We start from the raw sequence: 20598 nt of genomic DNA, 5'->3' as shown, positions 1-20598 counted from the left end.
GTATAAAAAAAAACAAAAATTATTAGTTTGGTTGTTCATTTCATTCATATAGGAAATGATCATGATAAGTATTGTTGCAGCAGAAAACAATGACATACTAGGAGAGCGACAGAGAGCGGGCGGGCTATGGCGACAGTGGTGGTTGGTGGTATACAACCACTATATAATTTGTCTATTATAAATAACTTATCTCGGTGATATTTTCTAAAAAAAATAAACTGGAATTTCTTATCAGAAACCGTCGCAGCAGCACGAGTCGGGTATAGAACAAAAAAGAACTAACAAAAACAATAATTTCTTTTTTTTAAATTAAACCTCGAACAAGAGTTGATTTGTGCTGGTATTTGATGACGTGTTCTTTTCTTTTTGGTTTATGAATGAACAAAAAAACAAAAACCAACAGATTCTCTCTTGCTCTCTTCTGGCCAGGCCAGTGTCAGTCACGGATCACTTTTTGAATCATCAATGATAATTATTTAGCTACTATGTTTTTCTTACGTTCACATTAAAATGCGTGTGGGGAAGGAAGGAGGGGGCGGTTTCCTATATGCCAATCACCATAAACACAACCGCACACTTGTATGAAGATGGTATTATGTTCGTGTGTGTATGTGTGCGTATACAATTTTGTTGTAGTATGTAAAAAGCCGGCCGGTATTAATTGTTGTTTTTTTTGTGTTTTCTATTAACAAACGACCACACAACAGTTTTGCGGTGTTACTAGTCCAAGCGACAAATTACAAATGTTAAGGGATCTGGCTGGGAAATCAAATTGGAATTTAATGAAGTTACAATCTCCGTTGCGGGGAAATATCAAAAAAGAAGAAGAAGAAAAAACGAAGAAAATATTTCACACCAGATGACGAAAGAAAGTTACCACAAATATTTAAGAAAAGAAACAACAGCAGCAACAAAAACTTGTTTATCTTCTTTGCTTTCATTGTCGTCATCATCATCACCATTGTGCATTTTTCTTGTGCCCAACGTCACAGAAATTAACCCATTAACAGGTGAAAATGGAGAAATTTTTTAATAAATGAAAAGTATATGGAATAAATAATAATAAATATAACAGATAATAAAGAAAAAAAAATAAGAAATGCAGTCGACATGGGGATTGGCGAAATTGTAAGCTATAAGGTCTAGTGAAAAAGTGAATCATTTTTTCACAATTTTGAATTTTTGTCGTTATTTTGACAGTATACAATTTCTAAAATTTAATTATTGTATCCGATCTCTTAACAACTAAAAAAGCATTTGATTTCTTACTGGATTTTACCGGAGATGTTGTTCGATAACTTTTTGATTTTTGACTGATTAATTTTTACCCAGTAAGTAATCGGACAATTCTTATGTTGAAAAATTGATCAACAGAACAATAAAATAATGGAAAAATTAAAAAAATATTTTTTTTTCGAAATATTAGGACCCAATAGCGTGGATTTGTTAACAATTTTTTTCTAACCATGAATCTCTTGCAGATTTTTTTGTAAGTTTGGATTCTCTATATAGCTTTTATTTTTCAAATTTTGTTTTTCAAACTTCTTGCGACTGCAATCGCACACCAATAAGTGTGTATTTCTTAAAGATTTTTTTTTCATGCGTTTGGTATCCAAGCTGCGATGATTTTTAAAGATATTTTTCAAGCAACTTTGAACCCGAAGGGATGGATTTTTTGAAGAATATTTGTTCAAACCTATTTGAGAGAGATTTTTTCCCGAGAACTCGAAATGTCAAATGTTAGGCTAAGACCTTTAAAATTCCAAAAAGTAGATGGCGGAACCTTTAGATGCGATTTTATTGAAATATGGACCTACATACATAAAAAATCTGTCAAAATTGCGGTTACTCCATTTGGCAAATGTGGTGACAGATTTTATATGAAGGACCAATATTGGCAATTTTTCTGTGACCGTAAAAATTTCTAAAAGTAGATGGCGTAACCTTTAAATGTGGTTATGGTGAAATATGGATCTAAATATATAAAAAAATCTGCCAGGAGGGATGTTATTCCAAATTACGGTAACTTACATTGGAAAATGTGGTGACAAATTTTATATGGGGGACCAATATTGACAATTTTTCTTTGACCTTAAAAATTCCAAAAAGTAGATGGCGTAACCTTTATATGCTGTTATGGTGAAATATGGATCTACAAATTACGGTTACTTCAATTGGCAAATGTGGTGACAGGTTTCATATGAAGGACTAGTATTGACATTTTTTTTTTTTTTTTTTTTTTTTTTTTTTTTTGGAGGTATTTCTTCCTCTAAAAAAATTAATAAAATTGGCCCGCACCATTATTCAAGTTATAACTAAAACATAAACTTATATTGAAAGTTTCCTGAGAACGCAAAATGTCAAATTGAAGCCACATTGATATAATGTTGTGGCCTTAATATATAGGAAAATTTGGGTGGGACCTTTATATAAAAAAAAATTTTAAAAAAAATCTAAAATATTTCATAACATCATCTAATATGTGCATGATGATCATAAGATGTGTTTAACTCTTTGTTTCCAAACTTCTGGTTGATGGTATTTTTTCTCATTTGTTTTAACTTTCGATTAAATCGCTGCAATAGCTTCAAAACTCGAATGGGTTAAAAACTCTCTTTGGCTAGGGAAAAGAAACAGGTTTTCATTTTCTTGTGTGAAGAAACGAAGAAACAATCCCACATTAAATTATCTACATTCACTGACCTCATCACCACCACCCGGAGAATCAGAAGCAGCAAAGACCACGACAAGCCAGTCAGCAACAAATGTAATGCAGAAGACATAAGCAAAGCAACATCAGAGAAATGAAAGAAAGCAGGCAGGCAATGAAATTCACATTTAAAATATTCACAAGAAAAAAAACGAATTTTAACAACGTCAAGGTTGTTGCTCCAAACAAATTAAATATTCGCAAAAATAGCAATATTTGTAGGTATTTTTAACAATAGTCGCTGCTGTCGACGCCAATGGTAGTGAAAATATACAAAAACACAACTTCCCACTAACAATTACACACATATGTATGTATGAGTAAACAAAAATGCTGCCTAAATTTGCAATTTTATTATTGGGATAATTTTGAAAAAATAAAATTAAACTGGCTTTGGGCATATGTTTTACTGAAATGCAGATATATGTATGTATATGTATTACAACATATTATGTACACACATATAGATTTTTGGCAAATCCATATGATTCAACAAAACGAACAGACGACATACAAATTTCAAATTTACACTATGCAGCAACATCATTTTCGAAAATCTAAAATATAACAAATATATACATATTAATTAATAAAAACAGAAACCAACACTACTTGGCTTTGTCGCATAGTGGCTCCCCTCCCCCTCCTCCTCATCATCACCATCAATAAATATCTTGCAAGAAAAAGAATAAAAAAAACAACACTGAATGTTGCAAGTTTGCCACGTTGATAAGTACCATCCATCCAAGCAAACCAACAATAACAACAACACAACCCAGTCAGTACTTGTCCATATGTACTATTGGGGGGCCTCTCTCTGGTATTTTTTCTTTACTGTACATACGAACGTACATAGACAGAAACATTAGTATGTACATGTATTTAACCTATATGGACTTTGTTGTTTGCTGCATAGGACAGGATTTTGTTGCTATTTTATGTGTGTTGTGGCACAATTAAAACAACAAACTATGTGAATGTCAGTCTTTTTTGCATTTTCAATATAATAATTGTCACATCGGCAATTATCAATATTATTTTAGACTAGGCATAAAGAATCATTGGTCGGTTTTTCTTCTTTCTTTCATTTTGTATGAATCATACTCAATTAAAATTTAAACCAAATAAAATGAAGTTCGATACAATAATTGCCACATAAATACATATTTCTGAGAATTTCTGAAGTGTGCGTTAAATAAAAAAATCAAGTTTTTTTTGGCAGAAACAAAAAAAACTTGTAGGCTTAATATAAAAATACCCGTATATACACATCATCTTTTTTTGAGAAAAAGGGCGACGGCAACGTATGCAATCTTCCATGTAATTCGGTTTTCAGGTTTAGAACTTATCACCGCTGCACATTCATCAAGCAAATTGCATATATTTTCTTATTTGATTTTTTTGTTTGTAATACATATCTAAGGAGAATATATTCTCCAAATATTCTTTTACTTTGCATTTTTATTAGATTTCGTTTTATTTTTTTCATTCGGCTTCACCGCCATGAAGAAAAATGAAATGACGGCTGGCACATATAACTGAACATCTTGAAAAAAGGGAATTTATTCACATTTCTTGGTTTTGCGATTTATCACTTATAAATTTAAACAAATAGAAATTAAATTACTACCAAATTACGAGAAGAAATTACTTTTTCTTATTTACTTACATTTTTCCTGTTGTATTTTATTAACTAAACTGAAAAAAAACTAAAAACTTGTCTCGCTTGAAGATTACCGATTACTGCCGAGAGCTTATCGGTTATTATTTGTTTGGTTATTCAAATTGGTGGAGAAAGCACTATGACAATTGGAAATGAAAAATAATCGATAGTGATTTCTTTGCAGCAAATATCGATTGTGATGATGAACAAAATGCCAATGTGTAGGCATTTAAAGAGGCGTACACACTAGCACTTCTGAATGGCACTCGACCAAATTTTACTTGTTGAAAGGGCTAAGCAGAATGCTCGCGTTGAGCCGATATGCGTTTGTGTTATCGTTTCCTTGTGGTTGTTGTATTTTCGATAACAAATAACCACAAGGAAACGATAACACTAATCGCCTTGTGGTTGTTGTATTTTCGATAACACAAAACGCAACAGATGCGCTTTGAAGTTTCAAATATATTTTGGTCTTTTTTGTGCGTTAACGCGATAACAAAAAACGATATTTGCTGCAAAGAAATCACTATCGATTTTTTTTCATTTCCAATTGTCATAGTGCTTTCTCCACCAATTTGAATAACCAAACAAATAATAATGGTAAAGTAAATTGAGTTTATAGGCGAAGGAGTTGAGAGGAATAAAAGGGGGTACAGATATACTTGTACTCCGCAATTCTGTTTTATTTCATTATTCGTTGTAAAAAAGTTGAAGTTGGCTGCAGAAAAGTTGTGCATTTTCATTCATTTTATGTTTTTTGTCGGCAAAGAAACGCCAAGACAGATAAAAAATTAAAAGCTGTTGCAAGGAAAAAGAAAATCAACAAAAAATACCGTTTATTTGCTGTCAAATAATACAAATTAAATTTGTATATATCCTCATTGCAAGCTACGGCTATAGCTTCTTCAAGAAATTCAAGAATACCTTTCATAATTAAGCTTTGTCTTTTAATTCCATTAATTAATTTTCAATTTTTTTTAATTTTTTCAAAATTAAAAAAATCATAAATTTGGCGCCAGCATTAGATTCTTGCAGTGCGGGAACAGCACCAATATATATTTTTTATTAAAAAAATGCAAAATATTTGACGTGGCAACGAAAATATTACCAACTACCGAGAGATAAATATAGAATTATAGAGCCCTTTATTGTTGTAATGGGATTACGTTACCAATGAAATCCTCCAATTGGAAAAAGTAACTGCACCAAGCCGATGAATGTTGTTTATTTAACGGCGGCGCAACAAGAACAGCTGTTGGTTGGTCTCTCGGCTCGTTTGCTTTCACCTCATTCGTTGCAAACTCTGAATGTGTGCTACGCTTAAAACAAAGTAATGCGTAATCTTCTAGGGGATTGCTGTCTGGACTGGACGCATCACATAGGGGGAAAGTTAATTGTTTTGTAATTATCTTGCCTTTAAAATGATTGAAATCAAGGCAAAACTAGTTAGGGCCGACTCGCCCATATATGCCACGGGTGAACATGTAGAATGTTTGATAGAATTCACAAATAAAATTCCTGGTGATATTGATAAAAATGTTGTGGAGAACCTAGCCTGGGCTTCGGTGCAATTGCATTGTTATCGCAAGACTAATATTACCATGGGACACAAGGACAAAATGTTGGAGCTTAGTGAAATGGTTGGTAAGACAGCTTTAGATGCTGTTACACAGGCACCCGGTGATATTGTCATTGCGACCAAGCCAAAAATATTGTTTTGTGATTTGAAGCTGCAACCAAACGAATCAAAAATTTGTAAGTAATGTAAAAAAATAGTTTCCTTGTGGAGCTCTAATGTGTTTTAATAAAATGTTTTAGATTTTTTTAATGAACTCATTCCAAGAGATGGCCCGCCCACATACAGAGGTCATGACATCAAGTATTTCTATAAACTGACTATAGCCACGCAGAGAGTTAAATGTAAAGTCCAAACGCTTACGGTCCCGCTGAGAGTATTGCCAATACCATTAATAGCTCGACCCGATGAACTGCCAATTACCGAAGAAACCAACGATGAACTGGCCCCTACAAATCCATTTGTAGAAAAGAAAGAAATTACCGAATTGGAAGTATCATGGCATCATTTAAAAGTAAGGAACATTACACTTTTAAGTGGATTTAAGGGTTGCTTTGGGTGGCCATGCGGATAGTTAATATTTTACCACAATTACTCCTTGTCGTGTTCCTTACAGTTTTATACATTTAGTGTGCTAATTACGGTTTAAGCAAATTATTCTCGGACTTCGAAGGCCAATGTCTTCGGCATTCCCAGAAAAATGTATAAAATTGTAATAAACAGAAGTAGTAAATACGGTAAAATTTTTTGAAATTATACGACCGAGATTAAATTATAGTCTTTCTTTGCAGAATGTAACAGCAAGGAGAGCTCCCAAATTCTATAGAATATCAAACAAACGAGGATTTGTGGGTAGATTTTGCCTTTTCAAACCCTCCTACAAATTGGGTGAAGATATTGTGGGCAGTTTGGACTTTGCCAACTGCAAAGTACGTTGTGTACAATTTTCAGTAAAACTGCAATCGCAGGAAATCCTTTTGAATGTGACAGAAAATAAATATTCCAACAACGATTTTAATGACAACTCCTCGGTTAACTCTTTGGATTTGGCAAGTGTTGCTAGCGGTGTGGGTTCGGAGTATATGCATAAATCTTCCACCTCAGCCAGTTCTAAAGATAACGATGCAAATTCAGAACCAACGGGAAAAGTAACAACCCATGCTATAAGTCATCAGGTTAGCTATGCAACATTACAGACTCAAGTAGTTGTACCTATTCCGCTGCATATAACTCCCTCGTTTCGTACCGACTGTGTTGAAGTTAAATGGAGATTACATTTTGAATTTGTCACCAGTACAATGATGGATTTTGGGGTACCAAATCCCGAGGTGGGTGAACTACAGGCTCCAGCAGAAATACCAGTGGAGACAATGGTTTGGAATTTGCCTATAACCATATATCCAGCTAATCCCTTGCAAATATATGCTCCTTCACAAATCCATACGTTGCTTATCAAGTAAAAAAATTAAATATTCCAATTTATAAAAAATAACAAAATAATAAGGAAATTAAGAAGTAAAATTATGATATTTGTTTATGTTAATATCTAATGAAATAAATAACGCATTTAATGCAAGTCTTGCTTATTTATTTCCTAAAACATATTGACCATTATAAATATGTGTATCATTAATTTAATATCATCGTGTGCTGAGAAATAATTCATTACTTTAAAATCCAACTTTACCAAGTTTGGTATCTGTTTTGGGATTCGCTGTAACATTTTGTACGGCAACAATAGTCTCATTGATGCGTGTTTGTAGCTCACGTAAACTTTGAATTTGTAGTAGACGTAAAATTCTCACCGGATAATCAAGATTGCCATCGTTGGGCGAGACAATGTCATTGCCCTTTTCAAAGGGAAATGGTGTGCCAACAACAGCAGGTCGATTTCTTACATCGGGTGCCATGCGTTCCTTAACAATACGAGATATGGCCTCCAACTGTAGCAAATGATTAGGGTGGTGAGGTATTTTTAATTTCGCAGCCAATGACCGTACACCGGCAATAAAATCTTTGTGTTGGACTAAAGAAACACACAGAAATAAATCAATAAGTTTAAGAAAAGTTTGCCATAATATCTTACAGTCCATATTATCAAAAAAGTTTTCATTTTGTATACTGGGCTTAATGGATTTACTGCTCTGTTCGGCCACCTTTTCACCACTCAGATCTTTGTAATTTTCTGGTGCATCCAAAAATTCCAAACGTATGGCATAGCTCAAAATCCAGGACAGCTCTTCCAGGGGTGTCTGAAACTTTGGCATTCCCAGATCCTGTTTGTATTGTTCATAGGCCGCCTCCCATTGTACGGTATCATCTACTCTGCGCAGTGGTTCACGGTCTTCGATTTTGTATGTTCGAATTTTCTGGTCTTCCAACCATAAAACTGTGCTTGCAAAAACTTTGCGATCTGTAGAGAAAAACTTTTGTTAGATTCGTGAAATTTGTTAGAAGTGGGTGTAAGGAAACATACCATTATAATCTAAGTTATCAGGAGTTGGATGTTCCAAGGCTTCCAGCTTAAGTTTCAACATATTTCGAGAGTTTTTCAAAGAGTGATGTGTGTGTTTGTGTCCCCTGCGTCCAGTCCAGCCGGCGAGATGAAATGAAATTAAAAAATATTAGGGTTCTATAAGACGACTTATTGATATGTGGGTAGATAACAAAAAAGAAAACGGTTAATCGCCGTAACAGTAAAGCCGTGTACACACAATCAGTTTTGTATAACTGTTTGGTTCCTGATGCAATATTTTTTTATGTCAGTTTGAATTACAATAAGTGATGCAAAAAAAATTTTATAACAATAGGTGTGTTCGTTTACCCTATATTTTGCATTCATTTTTTTTTTTTTTTTTGAAAGAGTAGATTTTATTTATTATATTAACTCAGTAAATGTTTTCATGTTGCATTTTGAAGTTATGTCAGTTTATTATATATTTGATAAGGATTGTTTCTAAATGTTACTGGATGTTGTCTGTTCACTCCAAAGTTCAGTAAAGGGGAACGAATTGAAAAAGAAAAGGTGACAGTTGTATGTTGACAAATTATTTTTTTTTTAGTAGGCAGTTAATTTTAAGTGTTGACCACACTTAAAATATTCGCTATTTTATGAATGTTGTTCTTTAATACACATTTCTTTTAATCAGACACAGCTCTTTTATGAATTTGTATATTTACTATGTACGGGAACACAACAATTGTTACTTGCTGAGTGAAACATGCATGCATGAATGTCATGGATAGGTTAGAATAACCATGCATTTTAACGCACGGGTATGTGTTGTTCCATATGTTTTTGATCTCATTTGCGTCCAGTCTACACCGTTTACAACAACCATGTCGTCCACCACACCGACAGAAGATTGTTTACCCTGCCGGTTAATCAGCGGATTTGGTGTAATGAGTATGGGGGCATATATATATCATCAAGCTGGGCGACGTAAACCTTTAGAGAAAAATATTATGAAAGTTATATCAGTTGGTAAGTAACAACAACACAACTGATCCAAATCCAATCGGAAGTACTAGCTACCTTTGTCTCTTCCTTACAGGCGCAATTATGCTTGGAGTTGCCCGCTTACTGAATATGCAATTCCTAAAATCACCAAAAAGAGACCAATCATAATAGTTTCAGTTGTGGTACAAAACTATTTTTGTATAGGTACATACTATATTTATTTGTAAATAATATTAACTACAAAAATCTTACAATAAAATAGTAATTCTTAAGATTAATCATCATCCCCATCACTTTCAATTGAATTGTTTCCATCGGCATCATCGTCGTCCTCATCTTCTTCGTCCCAGTGTTTATTTTTCTTGTTTGTCATAAAATCATCCTGCAGTACACTCCATTCGGATTTCTTTTTCTTATTATCATATTCTTCATCGCTACTGTCGTCATTTTCATTCTTGACAGCATTATCGACAGCTTCTGATTTGGCACGTTTGCCGCCCATGAGGACATCTAAAAATTTACGTTTATCGATATTTTTCAAAACAGCTTCTCTCCGACTGTCCAAAGGACCGGCTTCCTCCAACTGATGTTGCAAATCTTTTTGTTGAATACGCACGGCATTGAATAGTTGCACTACACCCTTGGTGGCCACTTTACGCAGGGCACGCTCACGTTCTATATCCTTCCATGATGGTTTGACACGCAGTTCTAGTTTTAGATTTCTCGGTGGTTTAACATCTTCAGGTTCTTCTTTTACTTCTTTTTTGATTTCTTCTTTCTTAATTTCACCATCAATTTCAAAACCGTAATCTTCCTCGGCTTTTTTCTTATCGTCTGGTTTGATTTTTTTAGCTCTGGACAGGACTAGAGTCTTTTTAGTTTTTGGTTTCGATGTGCTTAGAACTTTTGCAATGGAATCAGCCCAACCGCTGTTGCCTGCCTGTGGAGCCTCCTCATCTGAAGATGCCTCATCCGAGGTGGCATTTTCATCGTGGCTAGCTTCATCGGAATCTGAAACTGGAGTAGAAACGTCTTTAGTAAAATTATTATGGGATATTAGCTTCTAATGGTATTACCTTGTTCTTTGGGTTGTTTCCTTTTTAATCCAAGTAAAGCCATTTTTAGTTTTTTGTTCCTTTGATGGCCACCAATGTTTACAAATAAAATTCACGTGTATGCGCCGAATGTCATACCTTGTAAATAATCTATTACAATATCCATATGGACATTAGGGATTCTTAGTTCAGTATGGGTAGGAATTGTCTAAGCATTAAGTTGGATATACATTATCGAACAAAGGTATTTAGTTTGAATTTTCGTGTTAGATACCTTCCTTCATTCATGCTTGAATAGCACAGTCATAAAGACGAGTACACACTATAACTTCTAAATGAGAGCTTTCTATTGATTCCTGACAATTACGGGGGAAGCACATATAGTAGAGGAGAACGGAGTCCTAAATTAAGTTTAACTCTGATATTCCTTTATAAATGATATTTAATACAAAGCCAACCTAACATGCCAGGTCCGAATCCTCTTATGTGTTTCCTACTTTATTTTACTGACTTATATGTAGGGCTCACTATCAAACGGGAACATTATTACGAAGATCTCTCCTGACATATCTGTGTGAAAAGCTTCTGCATAGTATAATTATACATGGTAACTGAAATAATCAGCTAGTTTGAATATATCGTAATACTGGTGTCAAGTTTGATATGACATTTTTGATTTATGAAGAACGACCCAGCAGAAAAATTGTGTGAACATTTTATTTGAAATAACAAATTATATGATAAAATTTGAGCTTTACAATATATAGGGAACAAGAAATAATACAACATCTCTTTGTGAAATGTTTCACATTTATCTTTACCATATTCCCAAATCTGCAGACGACGGATAAATATAGTATCGGCGTTTAGTTTTTTTTCTGAACCGGTTTTACAATCCGGAATAAATATAAATAATAATAAATATAAATTTTAAAGAATACTAATTGCGCGTTAACATTTATACATTTTCAAATCAAAGACTTACTTCAATTTCCTAATGGGAAGATTTGATCCAGCAAATCCTTTTGCAATGAAAAATTGCAATGCTCAACGCTATTTTTAAGGGCTAAGCAGAATGCTCGCGTTGATCCATCCGTTGCGTTATGTGTTATCGAAAATACAACAACCACAAGGAAACGATAACACAAACGCTCGATGTTGATGTGCGCTGTGCTTCGGAGTTAAATATATTTTAACTTTTTGCGTGTGTTAACGCGATAACAAAAAACGCTCAACGCGAGCATTCTGCTTAGCCCTTTAGCGTTTTTGTATGAGTTACATCTACATATGGCAATGACTCAATTAGAGAAAAGATTTGAAAGCGATAGAATTGTAATTTTGCAAGATTTTCATTCATGTTTTTCAATGTTATTCGGAAAATTCAAAATAAAACAAATGTTTTGATATTTCGTATTTTTTGACACTAGCGTTACATACAACAACAATTTTCTATGTGGTTATTGTTGAATTATATTTGTGTATTTTTGAAGTTACCTTGTATAATTGTATCATGATAAAGTGTTTGGCATTGTATGAAATGTCAATTTATAAAGGAATTTCAGTGTTAAACATCATTTCTGGCGCCGTACAAACAGTCGATACTCGTCCTTTAAAACCCTACTGTCGATAAACGCCCCCATTGTTTTGATTGCCTTCGATAGTAGTTATTTGACAAACATTTTTTAAAAAAACAACAAAAAATATTAGATTACAACAAAAACTCATACGAATACTTATTTCGCATAAATATATATGTAAATATAATAAACGAAAAGGAAAAAGCATTTGGAATTGTTGTTGTGAGTCATCTCCCTCTATGCAATTATACAATTCAAAATAGTATTGATAAAGATACTCGACGAAATACGAAATAAAAACACAAACAAAGGGAATAACAAATGTGCATTTGCCTTTGCAGTAGTTATCGGCGTTTTCATTGCTGATTAAATGGCCAGTTTGTTGCCGAATCGGGCTGGAAGTGCATCAGTAAGTTTTGTTCCATTTCATCGATTTGTAAAGAACCGGTCAGCAGTATTTGTTGTGGATGATTTCATGTGATTTGCGTATTTATATATTTAGGGTGCTCAATATATGGATGTGAATTTTGGTGATTCGAGAATTATGGCTGATGTTGAACCAATTTTAGCCTCGTCCGGCGATGGATTTTTCAAAAAATTACCAACAATACCGGTATTTAGGTGAGAGCGATCATAATAAAGTTGTTATATTTATTTTCCATATATATTTTGCGGACATTTAAGATATAGAAACTGAGTACGATATGATAAAATAATTGGTAATCATGACAGCGGGGATTTAGGATGTGATGGGTTTATTCCTCTTTAAATTGTGAAATATGTAAATAAGTTTGTGTGCGTGTTAAAGGAGAGTTGCTGGAAATTCGAAATACAATTGGAACAAACATGCTGTGTTGTATACCATGGACATGTTAGAAAGTCAAACAAAATGTATACCCTACTCAGCTGTGGTGTATGGATATTGTAAATGAGAGTGGCCGAGAAATATTTAAAACTTTTATAACCTTATAATTCCATTCTTTTTGGAAGAGGGAAATAACATTTGACAATTCCTAACATTTTTATAATAAGGATGATAGGTCCTACACCCCCATCATTATGTATATTTAGAATGTAACGTAAAGCGTAACGTAAAGTTTTGGATTTGGACACTCCAAAAAACCCTATTATACTGTATTGTGGAGAAAGGAAGGCATGGGTCCAAGGCTTATAATGTTCAGTCAACACAATAATTCAAAGCGATCGATCATCAGTAACATAGTATCTTTGCTTGGAATGCATGAAAATGTTAACGAATTTATTTATTTATTTATATATTTCATAGTGCCCAGTCTTTCGACCTTAAGGCTGTAAGCTACATTTCACAATTAAATATAATTTTATCGTATTAAGCGGCTTAAATGTAAAAGGGAGGGATATTGAACTACTAAAGAATATTATACCGATTAAATTACAAAAAAAAAAAGTTTTTGATTATTATAGGTTATGATTAAAAAATTTGATTAATTGGATTATGACTACTCCAGTAGGAATGGAATGGAAAATTATTATATATAAAAATGAGTTGTGTTTTTATCTAAATAATTTGTATCACAAATATAAAAAAATTAAACATACATACGTACATTAAAAAATTTAATTGAATTTGAACTACTCCAAAGAATGCAGAATTCCATGCGAAAATCATCTTGCTAATGTACCCAGTTAATGTAGGCTACTTAGAATTGATAAAATAAGGCTCTTAATCGTACAATGTATGAAAGGCAACTTTGTAAATATTCATATATAGACAACTTCCTGACCTACCCCAAAATGTTTACATCCTCGAAAAAGAAATGAACATCTGAATTAATTAATTATAACCATTATTATCTCTTACAGCATTCATTTGAGTTTGTCCGTAACCATTTCATTTGTCGGCATTGCCTTATCCGTTTCATGGCCAGAGGAGCTGCATAATAAAGCCTATTTTATAATGACATGCTTGAGAGTCACATTTTGGTTGATAACATTTGTAAGTTCATTGATATTCTGTTTGTACAAAAAAAGTAGGTTTAATTTTTTTCTTTCAGCTCTTCGATCATCTTGTACGCAAACGTCATAATGATTTAAGAATGAACGGTTATCATGATTTCCATCGTACTATTACAATGCATAATGGTGTTGCCTTGAATGTTGTCTCTGCTTGGAATACTATATTGTTATTGACTCAAGCGTTACTGCATCATTTGGAAGGTAGCTTTGTGTGGAATTCATGGTTTACACCGATATCGTGTATGGTGGCATTGCAAGTGGCCGAAACAATTATTTTGATGGCAACACATGGTTGTTATATTGGTAGGTTTTTTTTTTAATTATATATATTTTTTGTAGGGGGTTGAAAGAGGTCGAAAAAAGAATACATGTAGCTCTGCTGCCAAAAAATGATTGATTGTCTTAAGGAATCTTGTGTTCTGATCGTATAAATAGTTTGTTCAGCGCGTCTATAAAGACTCCCTTCAGCTCGTCTATAAAGACTCCCTTCAGCTCGTCTATAAAGACTCCCTTCAGCTCGTCTATAAAGACTCCCTTCAGCTCGTCTATAAAGACTCCCTTCAGCTCGTCTATAAAGACTCCCTTCAGCTCGTCTATAAAGACTCCCTTCAGCTCGTCTATAAAGACTCCCTTCAGCTCGTCTATAAAGACTCCCTTCAGCTCGTCTATAAAGACTCCCTTCAGCTCGTCTATAAAGACTCCCTTCAGCTCGTCTATAAAGACTCCCTTCAGCTCGTCTATAAAGACTCCCTTCAGCTCGTCTATAAAGACTCCCTTCAGCTCGTCTATAAAGACTCCCTTCAGCTCGTCTATTTAGGCTCCTTCAGCTCGTCTATAAAGACTCCCTTCAGCTCGTCTATAAAGACTCCCTTCAGCTCGTCTATAAAGACTCCCTTCAGCTCGTCGATAAAGACTCCCTTCAGCTCGTCTATAAAGACTCCCTTCAGGTCGTCTATAAAGACTCCCTTCAGCTCGTCTATAAAGACTCCCTTCAGCTCGTCTATAAAGACTCCCTTCAGCTCGTCTATAAAGACTCCCTTCAGCTCGTCGATAAAGACTCCCTTCAGCTCGTCTATAAAGACTCCCTTCAGGTCGTCTATAAAGACTCCCTTCAGCTCGTCTATAAAGACTCCCTTCAGCTCGTCTATAAAGACTCCCTTCAGCTCGTCTATAAAGACTCCCTTCAGCTCGTCTATAAAGACTCCCTTCAGCTCGTCTATAAAGACTCCCTTCAGCTCGTCTATAAAGACTCCCTTCAGCTCGTCTATAAAGACTCCCTTCAGCTCGCCTATAAAGACTCCCTTCAGCTCGTCTATAAAGACTCCCTTCAGCTCGTCTATAAAGACTCCCTTCAGCTCGTCTATAAAGACTCCCTTCAGCTCGTCTATAAAGACTCCCTTCAGCTCGTCTATAAAGACTCCCTTCAGCTCGTCTATAAAGACTCCCTTCAGCTCGTCTATAAAGACTCCCTTCAGCTCGTCTATAAAGACTCCCTTCAGCTCGTCTATAAAGACTCCCTTCAGCTCGTCTATAAAGACTCCCTTCAGCTCGTCTATAAAGACTCCCTTCAGCTCGTCTATAAAGACTCCCTTCAGCTCGTCTATAAAGACTCCCTTCAGCTCGTCTATAAAGACTCCCTTCAGCTCGTCTATAAAGACTCCCTTCAGCTCGTCTATAAAGACTCCCTTCAGCTCGTCTATAAAGACTCCCTTCAGCTCGTCTATAAAGACTCCCTTCAGCTCGTCTATAAAGACTCCCTTCAGCTCGTCTATAAAGACTCCCTTCAGCTCGTCTATAAAGACTCCCTTCAGCTCGTCTATAAAGACTCCCTTCAGCTCGTCTATAAAGACTCCCTTCAGCTCGTCTATAAAGACTCCCTTCAGCTCGTCTATAAAGACTCCCTTCAGCTCGTCTATAAAGACTCCATTCAGCTCGTCTATAAAGACTCCCTTCAGCTCGTCTATAAAGACTCCCTTCAGCTCGTCTATAAAGACTCCCTTCAGCTCGTCTATAAAGACTCCCTTCAGCTCGTCTATAAAGACTCCCTTCAGCTCGTCTATAAAGACTCCCTTCAGCTCGTCTATAAAGACTCCCTTCAGCTCGTCTCCTTCAGCTAGTCTATAGAGACTCCATTCTGGTCGTCTACAGAGACTCTTTTTCGTTCGACTATTCGTCCGTCACTTAATTCATATTAAATCCTTTCAGCTAGTCCTTTAAGACAACCATTAGTTTGTCTATACAAATGGCATGCAGCACGTCTAAAAAATTTCCTTCAGCTCCCCCAAAAAAGACAATATTACGCTCATTTTATTTTATTATTTTTTTAATTTTTCTTTTCTTATTTTTTCAGCTAAAGTTTTCAAATTTAATAAAAACGCAAATGCCCCAGATGCCTTGATGGGTACAAATACATCTTCTGGTTCTTTGGGTCTTATGCAGCCAGGTGGTAATGTGGCTGAACTTTTAGAGAAACAGGTAATTTGAAATAAATAATCAATCTTTTAATTTATTTATTTACGTGCATTTCATTTTTTTTGTTCCAGGCTGACTTAATAGCTTACCTTAAGGATCACAATCAAACGTTGAATCAGAAACTGCATCATATGCAATTAAATACACGAGTTAGTCCTTTGGGCCATTGAGAACAAAAAAACTTTGAAATATCCAGGAAACAATGGCCACAAGTTTTTTTCAGTTTATTATTTTATTTAAAATTAATCAAAATTACAAAAATATTTTTATTATTTTTCTCATTATGTTTCTCCTTCAGTTTAGTAACAGAGAAAAACCATTTTCATTTAGAAAATAAAAAATTATATATATATATATATATATATATTGGTATATAGAATATATCAAACGAAATGTATGTAATACTACTGTATTTTTCATCAAAAGAATACAATTGTATATTATTAACTTTCTCTGGCAAATTGTAATAATAATGTAAATTAAAATTCTAAATAGTATATAAGATGACTTAAAGAAAAGATTATTTAAAGAAAATTAAACATATTATTATATAAACAATCTGTTTTCTTAATAATCTTGATGATTATTTATTGGATTACTGGTTCTGCTTATTTTACTCCATATGTTTTTGGTATTTTTGGCCATGACTTTATGAGACTCAGTTTCCCATTTATTTCCTTTTAAAGTGAATTTGTTAAATAAAATGTGGGTATATTTATTATTTTTTAGCTAGCATCTTTGGCAGATGTTATGACCTGTAAGGAAGAAAAAATTACATAATTAAATTATACGTTTGGTCCCTTAAAAATAATTTTTTATTACCTTATCCCCAAACAATTTCCAATGCCAATATCATTTTGCCTGATCCAGTCAGGCGTGTTATTTGACATCCAGTCTCCTTGCCAATGACATAAATAAAACCATCATAACAGCCCCCAAACATGTATTTATATACAATCATTGATATGTTGACGGCACGATTGCCACAGTTTATGCAGCCCACGGGAGCCCCGGACTACAATTTAATAATAAAGAAATGTTTTTATTTTAAATGTTTTTACTAGCCGACGGATTCCACCTTCGAACATTTAAGGCAAACATATTACGATGCGTGCCAAATTTCGATGCAATTGGACATTCTATTCGCTTCATATCAGATTTCCAAGTTTTCAATGTGTTGACTCTTTGTGGGAGAGGTATTAGAAGTTGTGAATCGATAAATCCTATCTTCCAAAAAATATAGATATTACGTCATTCTAGACTCAATTGAATGTGCCATGTAAAAATTCGTATAAATCGAACAAAGATGATGTCTACTTGATTTAAATTTATCAAAAAATAGTCGATATTTAAGATATCTTAGAAGTTGCATATAATGCTAATTTTCTCTTATATAACATAAATTTATCTATGTAGTTTCAATATGGAATAAAACTTTAGAATTCTCTCGAACCATTGGCGCAAATTTTATGAAAATCGGCTAAGTAGTCGCTGAGTTATTTGCATTTGAATTCAACGATGATGCGAAATATGCCTACAGTTCGATGCTGGGCGCCTATTACCTGAAAATGAAAAATCACACAAAAATGCATTTCTAAAAACGGCAAGTTTTCGCTTTCATGACTGCGCTGCTTGATGATGGTGTTTGTAAAGAAAATTATAGCATACTTTTAGACTGAACACAGTCTGTATGTTGTCCAATTTTTAAATCAAAATTGATAGGTGATTGATTGTTTATACAAATTAGCTAATATGAAGAACAACATTTTATTTTTATTTTTATAGGACCGATTTTTGTACACTCAGCCTTATAGCTAATGAAGGTATATACGGAGATAATGTGTCTCATCGAAATATTGGTTTTATGTTTCTTTGCACACAATCCGTATCAGACAATTTGGAGTTGACTCTCGAAGGAAGTAACTGATTTCATCCAAATTTTGCACATCTATATATTTCTCGCAACTTAGTTCAAGTTCGAAGATGGGGAATATCGGCCCACTACTTCTGGTACCTCCCCCCACAAAATGGTCAAAATTGTGCAAAAAATTAAGTTTATAATATTATGCGAACGGATTATCCGATTTAAATCAAACATTGCACAACTTATTATCTTTACCAAGCCCAGATCACGTTTGAAGATGGGACAACTTGGTCCACTCCTTTCGGTCAACATTTTCAATATTTATAAATTCAATATCAGGCGAAGGGACTATCCGATTTGAACCAAACTTTGCACAACCTATTATCTTTACCAAGCCTAGATCAAGTTTGAAGATGGGACCCATTGGTCCACTCCTTCTGCCAACTTCTACACAAATGGTCAAAATTGTCAATATTTTTAAATCCAATATTAGGTGAATTGAATGTCCGATTGGAACCAAAAATTACACAACCTGTTATATTTACTAAGCCTAGAACAAGCTTGAAGATGGGACCCATTGGTCCACTCCTTTTGGTAACTCCCCCACAGGAGATCAAAATTTTCAATATTTTTAAATCCAATATCAGGCGAATGGAATGTCCGATTTGAACCAAACTTTGCACAACCTTTTATATTTACCAAGGCTAGATCAAGTTTGAAGATGGGACCCATTGGTCCTCTCCTCCTGGTACATTCCACACAAATGGTCAAAATATTTGAATATTTATAAATCCAATATTAGGCGAATGAAATATCCGATTTGAATTAAACTTTGCACAACCTACTATCTTTACCAAGCCTAGATAAAGTCCGAAGTTGGGACTCGTCTGCCCTCTCCTCTGGCCTCTCCCCCATAAATTTGTAAATTTTATTTGAAGCTAATATGAATCCGAAACCTCTTTGATAAGAACGTATTACCTAATATAAAACGAATAATAACACCTCCGAAAACCCCCTCCTCAAACCGTAGGGTGAGTGTAGATGTCTGTCGACAACATCGACTGACACTTTTTTACTTGTTGTGTTATATTTTAACCAAGCCTGTACAATGTTGAAATATGTGACTTCTCGATCCATTCCTTTTAGTAACTCTATACATACCTTTTATACAACGAATAATAAAACCTGTGTGTTTTTCCGTAGACCTCCACAAACCATAAGCTGAGGATATATACATATATGCTCCCTTCAGATTGTCTTTAAAAACGTTGTTCTTATGGTTTATAAGGCTCACTTCAGCTCGTCTAGAATGACTCCCATTTAATAAATCTAATCTCAAAAAAAAAAAAATTTAAAAAAAGATTATTGAAAAATAAAATATTCTTTAAAATATGCAAGCCTTAGATGGTCGTTGAAAAAATATTCTTTAAAATATCCACGTCACCGATGGTCGTTGAAAATATATTCTTTAAAATATGCAAGTCTTAGATGGTCTGTGAATAAATATTCTTTAAAATATCCACGTCATCGACGGTGGTTGAAAAAATATTCTTTAAAATATCCAATCCATGCCTTTGATAGTTTTTGAAAAAAATATTCAAAAAAAAAAAATGCCTTAGATGGTCGTTTAAAAAAATTCTTAAAAATACCCACGACTTGAAATGTATCCACGCCATAGATGAACGTTGAAAATATATTCTTTAAAAAACCCACTCCTTTATTGGTCCTTCAAAAGATATTCTTTAAAATATCAACGCCTTTATTGGTACTTCAAAAGATATTCTTTAAAATGTCAACGCCTTTATTGGTTCTTCAAAAGGTATTATTTAAAATATCAACGCCTTTATTGGTCCTTGGAGATATATTCTTTACAAAATCCACGTCTTGAAAAGAAAAAATATTCTTTACAAAATCCACGTCTTGAAAAGAAAAAATATTCTTTACAAAATCCACACCTCTTATAGAGCCCTTGAAAAATGGTCTTTAAAAAATCCACACCTCTTATAAGAAAAAATATTCTTTACAAAATCCACGTCTTGAAAAGAAAAAATATTCTTTACAAAATCCACGTCTTGAAAAGAAAAAATATTCTTTACAAAATCCACGCATATAATAGGCCTCGAAAAAAATATTCTTTACAAAATCCACGTCTTGAAAAGATAAAATATTCTTTAAATTATACACGCCTTAGATGATTGTTGATTTTTTTTTTAAATAATCGTTAAA

The 20598-nt window shown here is 34.0% G+C and overlaps 4 protein-coding genes across 4 annotated transcripts; 2 read left to right on the top strand and 2 right to left on the bottom strand.

The window, feature by feature from the left end:
* The first annotated feature begins 5794 nt into the window (after positions 1 to 5794).
* Positions 5795 to 7409, top strand: LOC133332626 (RAB6A-GEF complex partner protein 2). Its single transcript, XM_061541015.1, has 3 exons — positions 5795 to 6128; positions 6192 to 6463; positions 6741 to 7409. Exons 1-3 carry the CDS (start codon positions 5795 to 5797, stop codon positions 7407 to 7409), a joined length of 1275 nt encoding a protein of 424 aa, XP_061396999.1.
* A 188-nt stretch (positions 7410 to 7597) lies between these two features.
* Positions 7598 to 8501, bottom strand: LOC133332636 (RNA transcription, translation and transport factor protein). The gene is made up of 3 exons (XM_061541025.1): positions 8426 to 8501; positions 8036 to 8362; positions 7598 to 7975 (listed from the first exon to the last, which is right to left on the bottom strand). Exons 1-3 carry the CDS (start codon positions 8484 to 8486, stop codon positions 7620 to 7622), a joined length of 744 nt encoding a protein of 247 aa, XP_061397009.1. The 5' UTR covers positions 8487 to 8501; the 3' UTR covers positions 7598 to 7619.
* A 1182-nt stretch (positions 8502 to 9683) lies between these two features.
* On the bottom strand, positions 9684 to 10528 carry LOC133332597 (RRP15-like protein). The gene is made up of 2 exons (XM_061540980.1): positions 10486 to 10528; positions 9684 to 10420 (listed from the first exon to the last, which is right to left on the bottom strand). Exons 1-2 carry the CDS (start codon positions 10526 to 10528, stop codon positions 9684 to 9686), a joined length of 780 nt encoding a protein of 259 aa, XP_061396964.1.
* Positions 10529 to 12585: 2057 nt separating this feature from the next.
* LOC133332639 (transmembrane protein 192-like) lies at positions 12586 to 16692 on the top strand. Its single transcript, XM_061541028.1, has 5 exons — positions 12586 to 12662; positions 13884 to 14016; positions 14075 to 14339; positions 16387 to 16511; positions 16580 to 16692. Exons 1-5 carry the CDS (start codon positions 12586 to 12588, stop codon positions 16676 to 16678), a joined length of 699 nt encoding a protein of 232 aa, XP_061397012.1. The 3' UTR covers positions 16679 to 16692.
* Positions 16693 to 20598: the final 3906 nt, after the last annotated feature.

The sequence above is a fragment of the Musca vetustissima genome, unplaced genomic scaffold, assembly GCF_032173495.1.
Source record: "Musca vetustissima isolate MV318-11 ecotype Yass unplaced genomic scaffold, APGP_CSIRO_Mvet_v1 utg2910, whole genome shotgun sequence".
NCBI lineage: Eukaryota > Metazoa > Arthropoda > Insecta > Diptera > Muscidae > Musca > Musca vetustissima.
The sequence above is the reverse complement of the archived record's forward strand: the minus strand, read 5'-3'. Positions and strand labels throughout refer to the sequence as shown.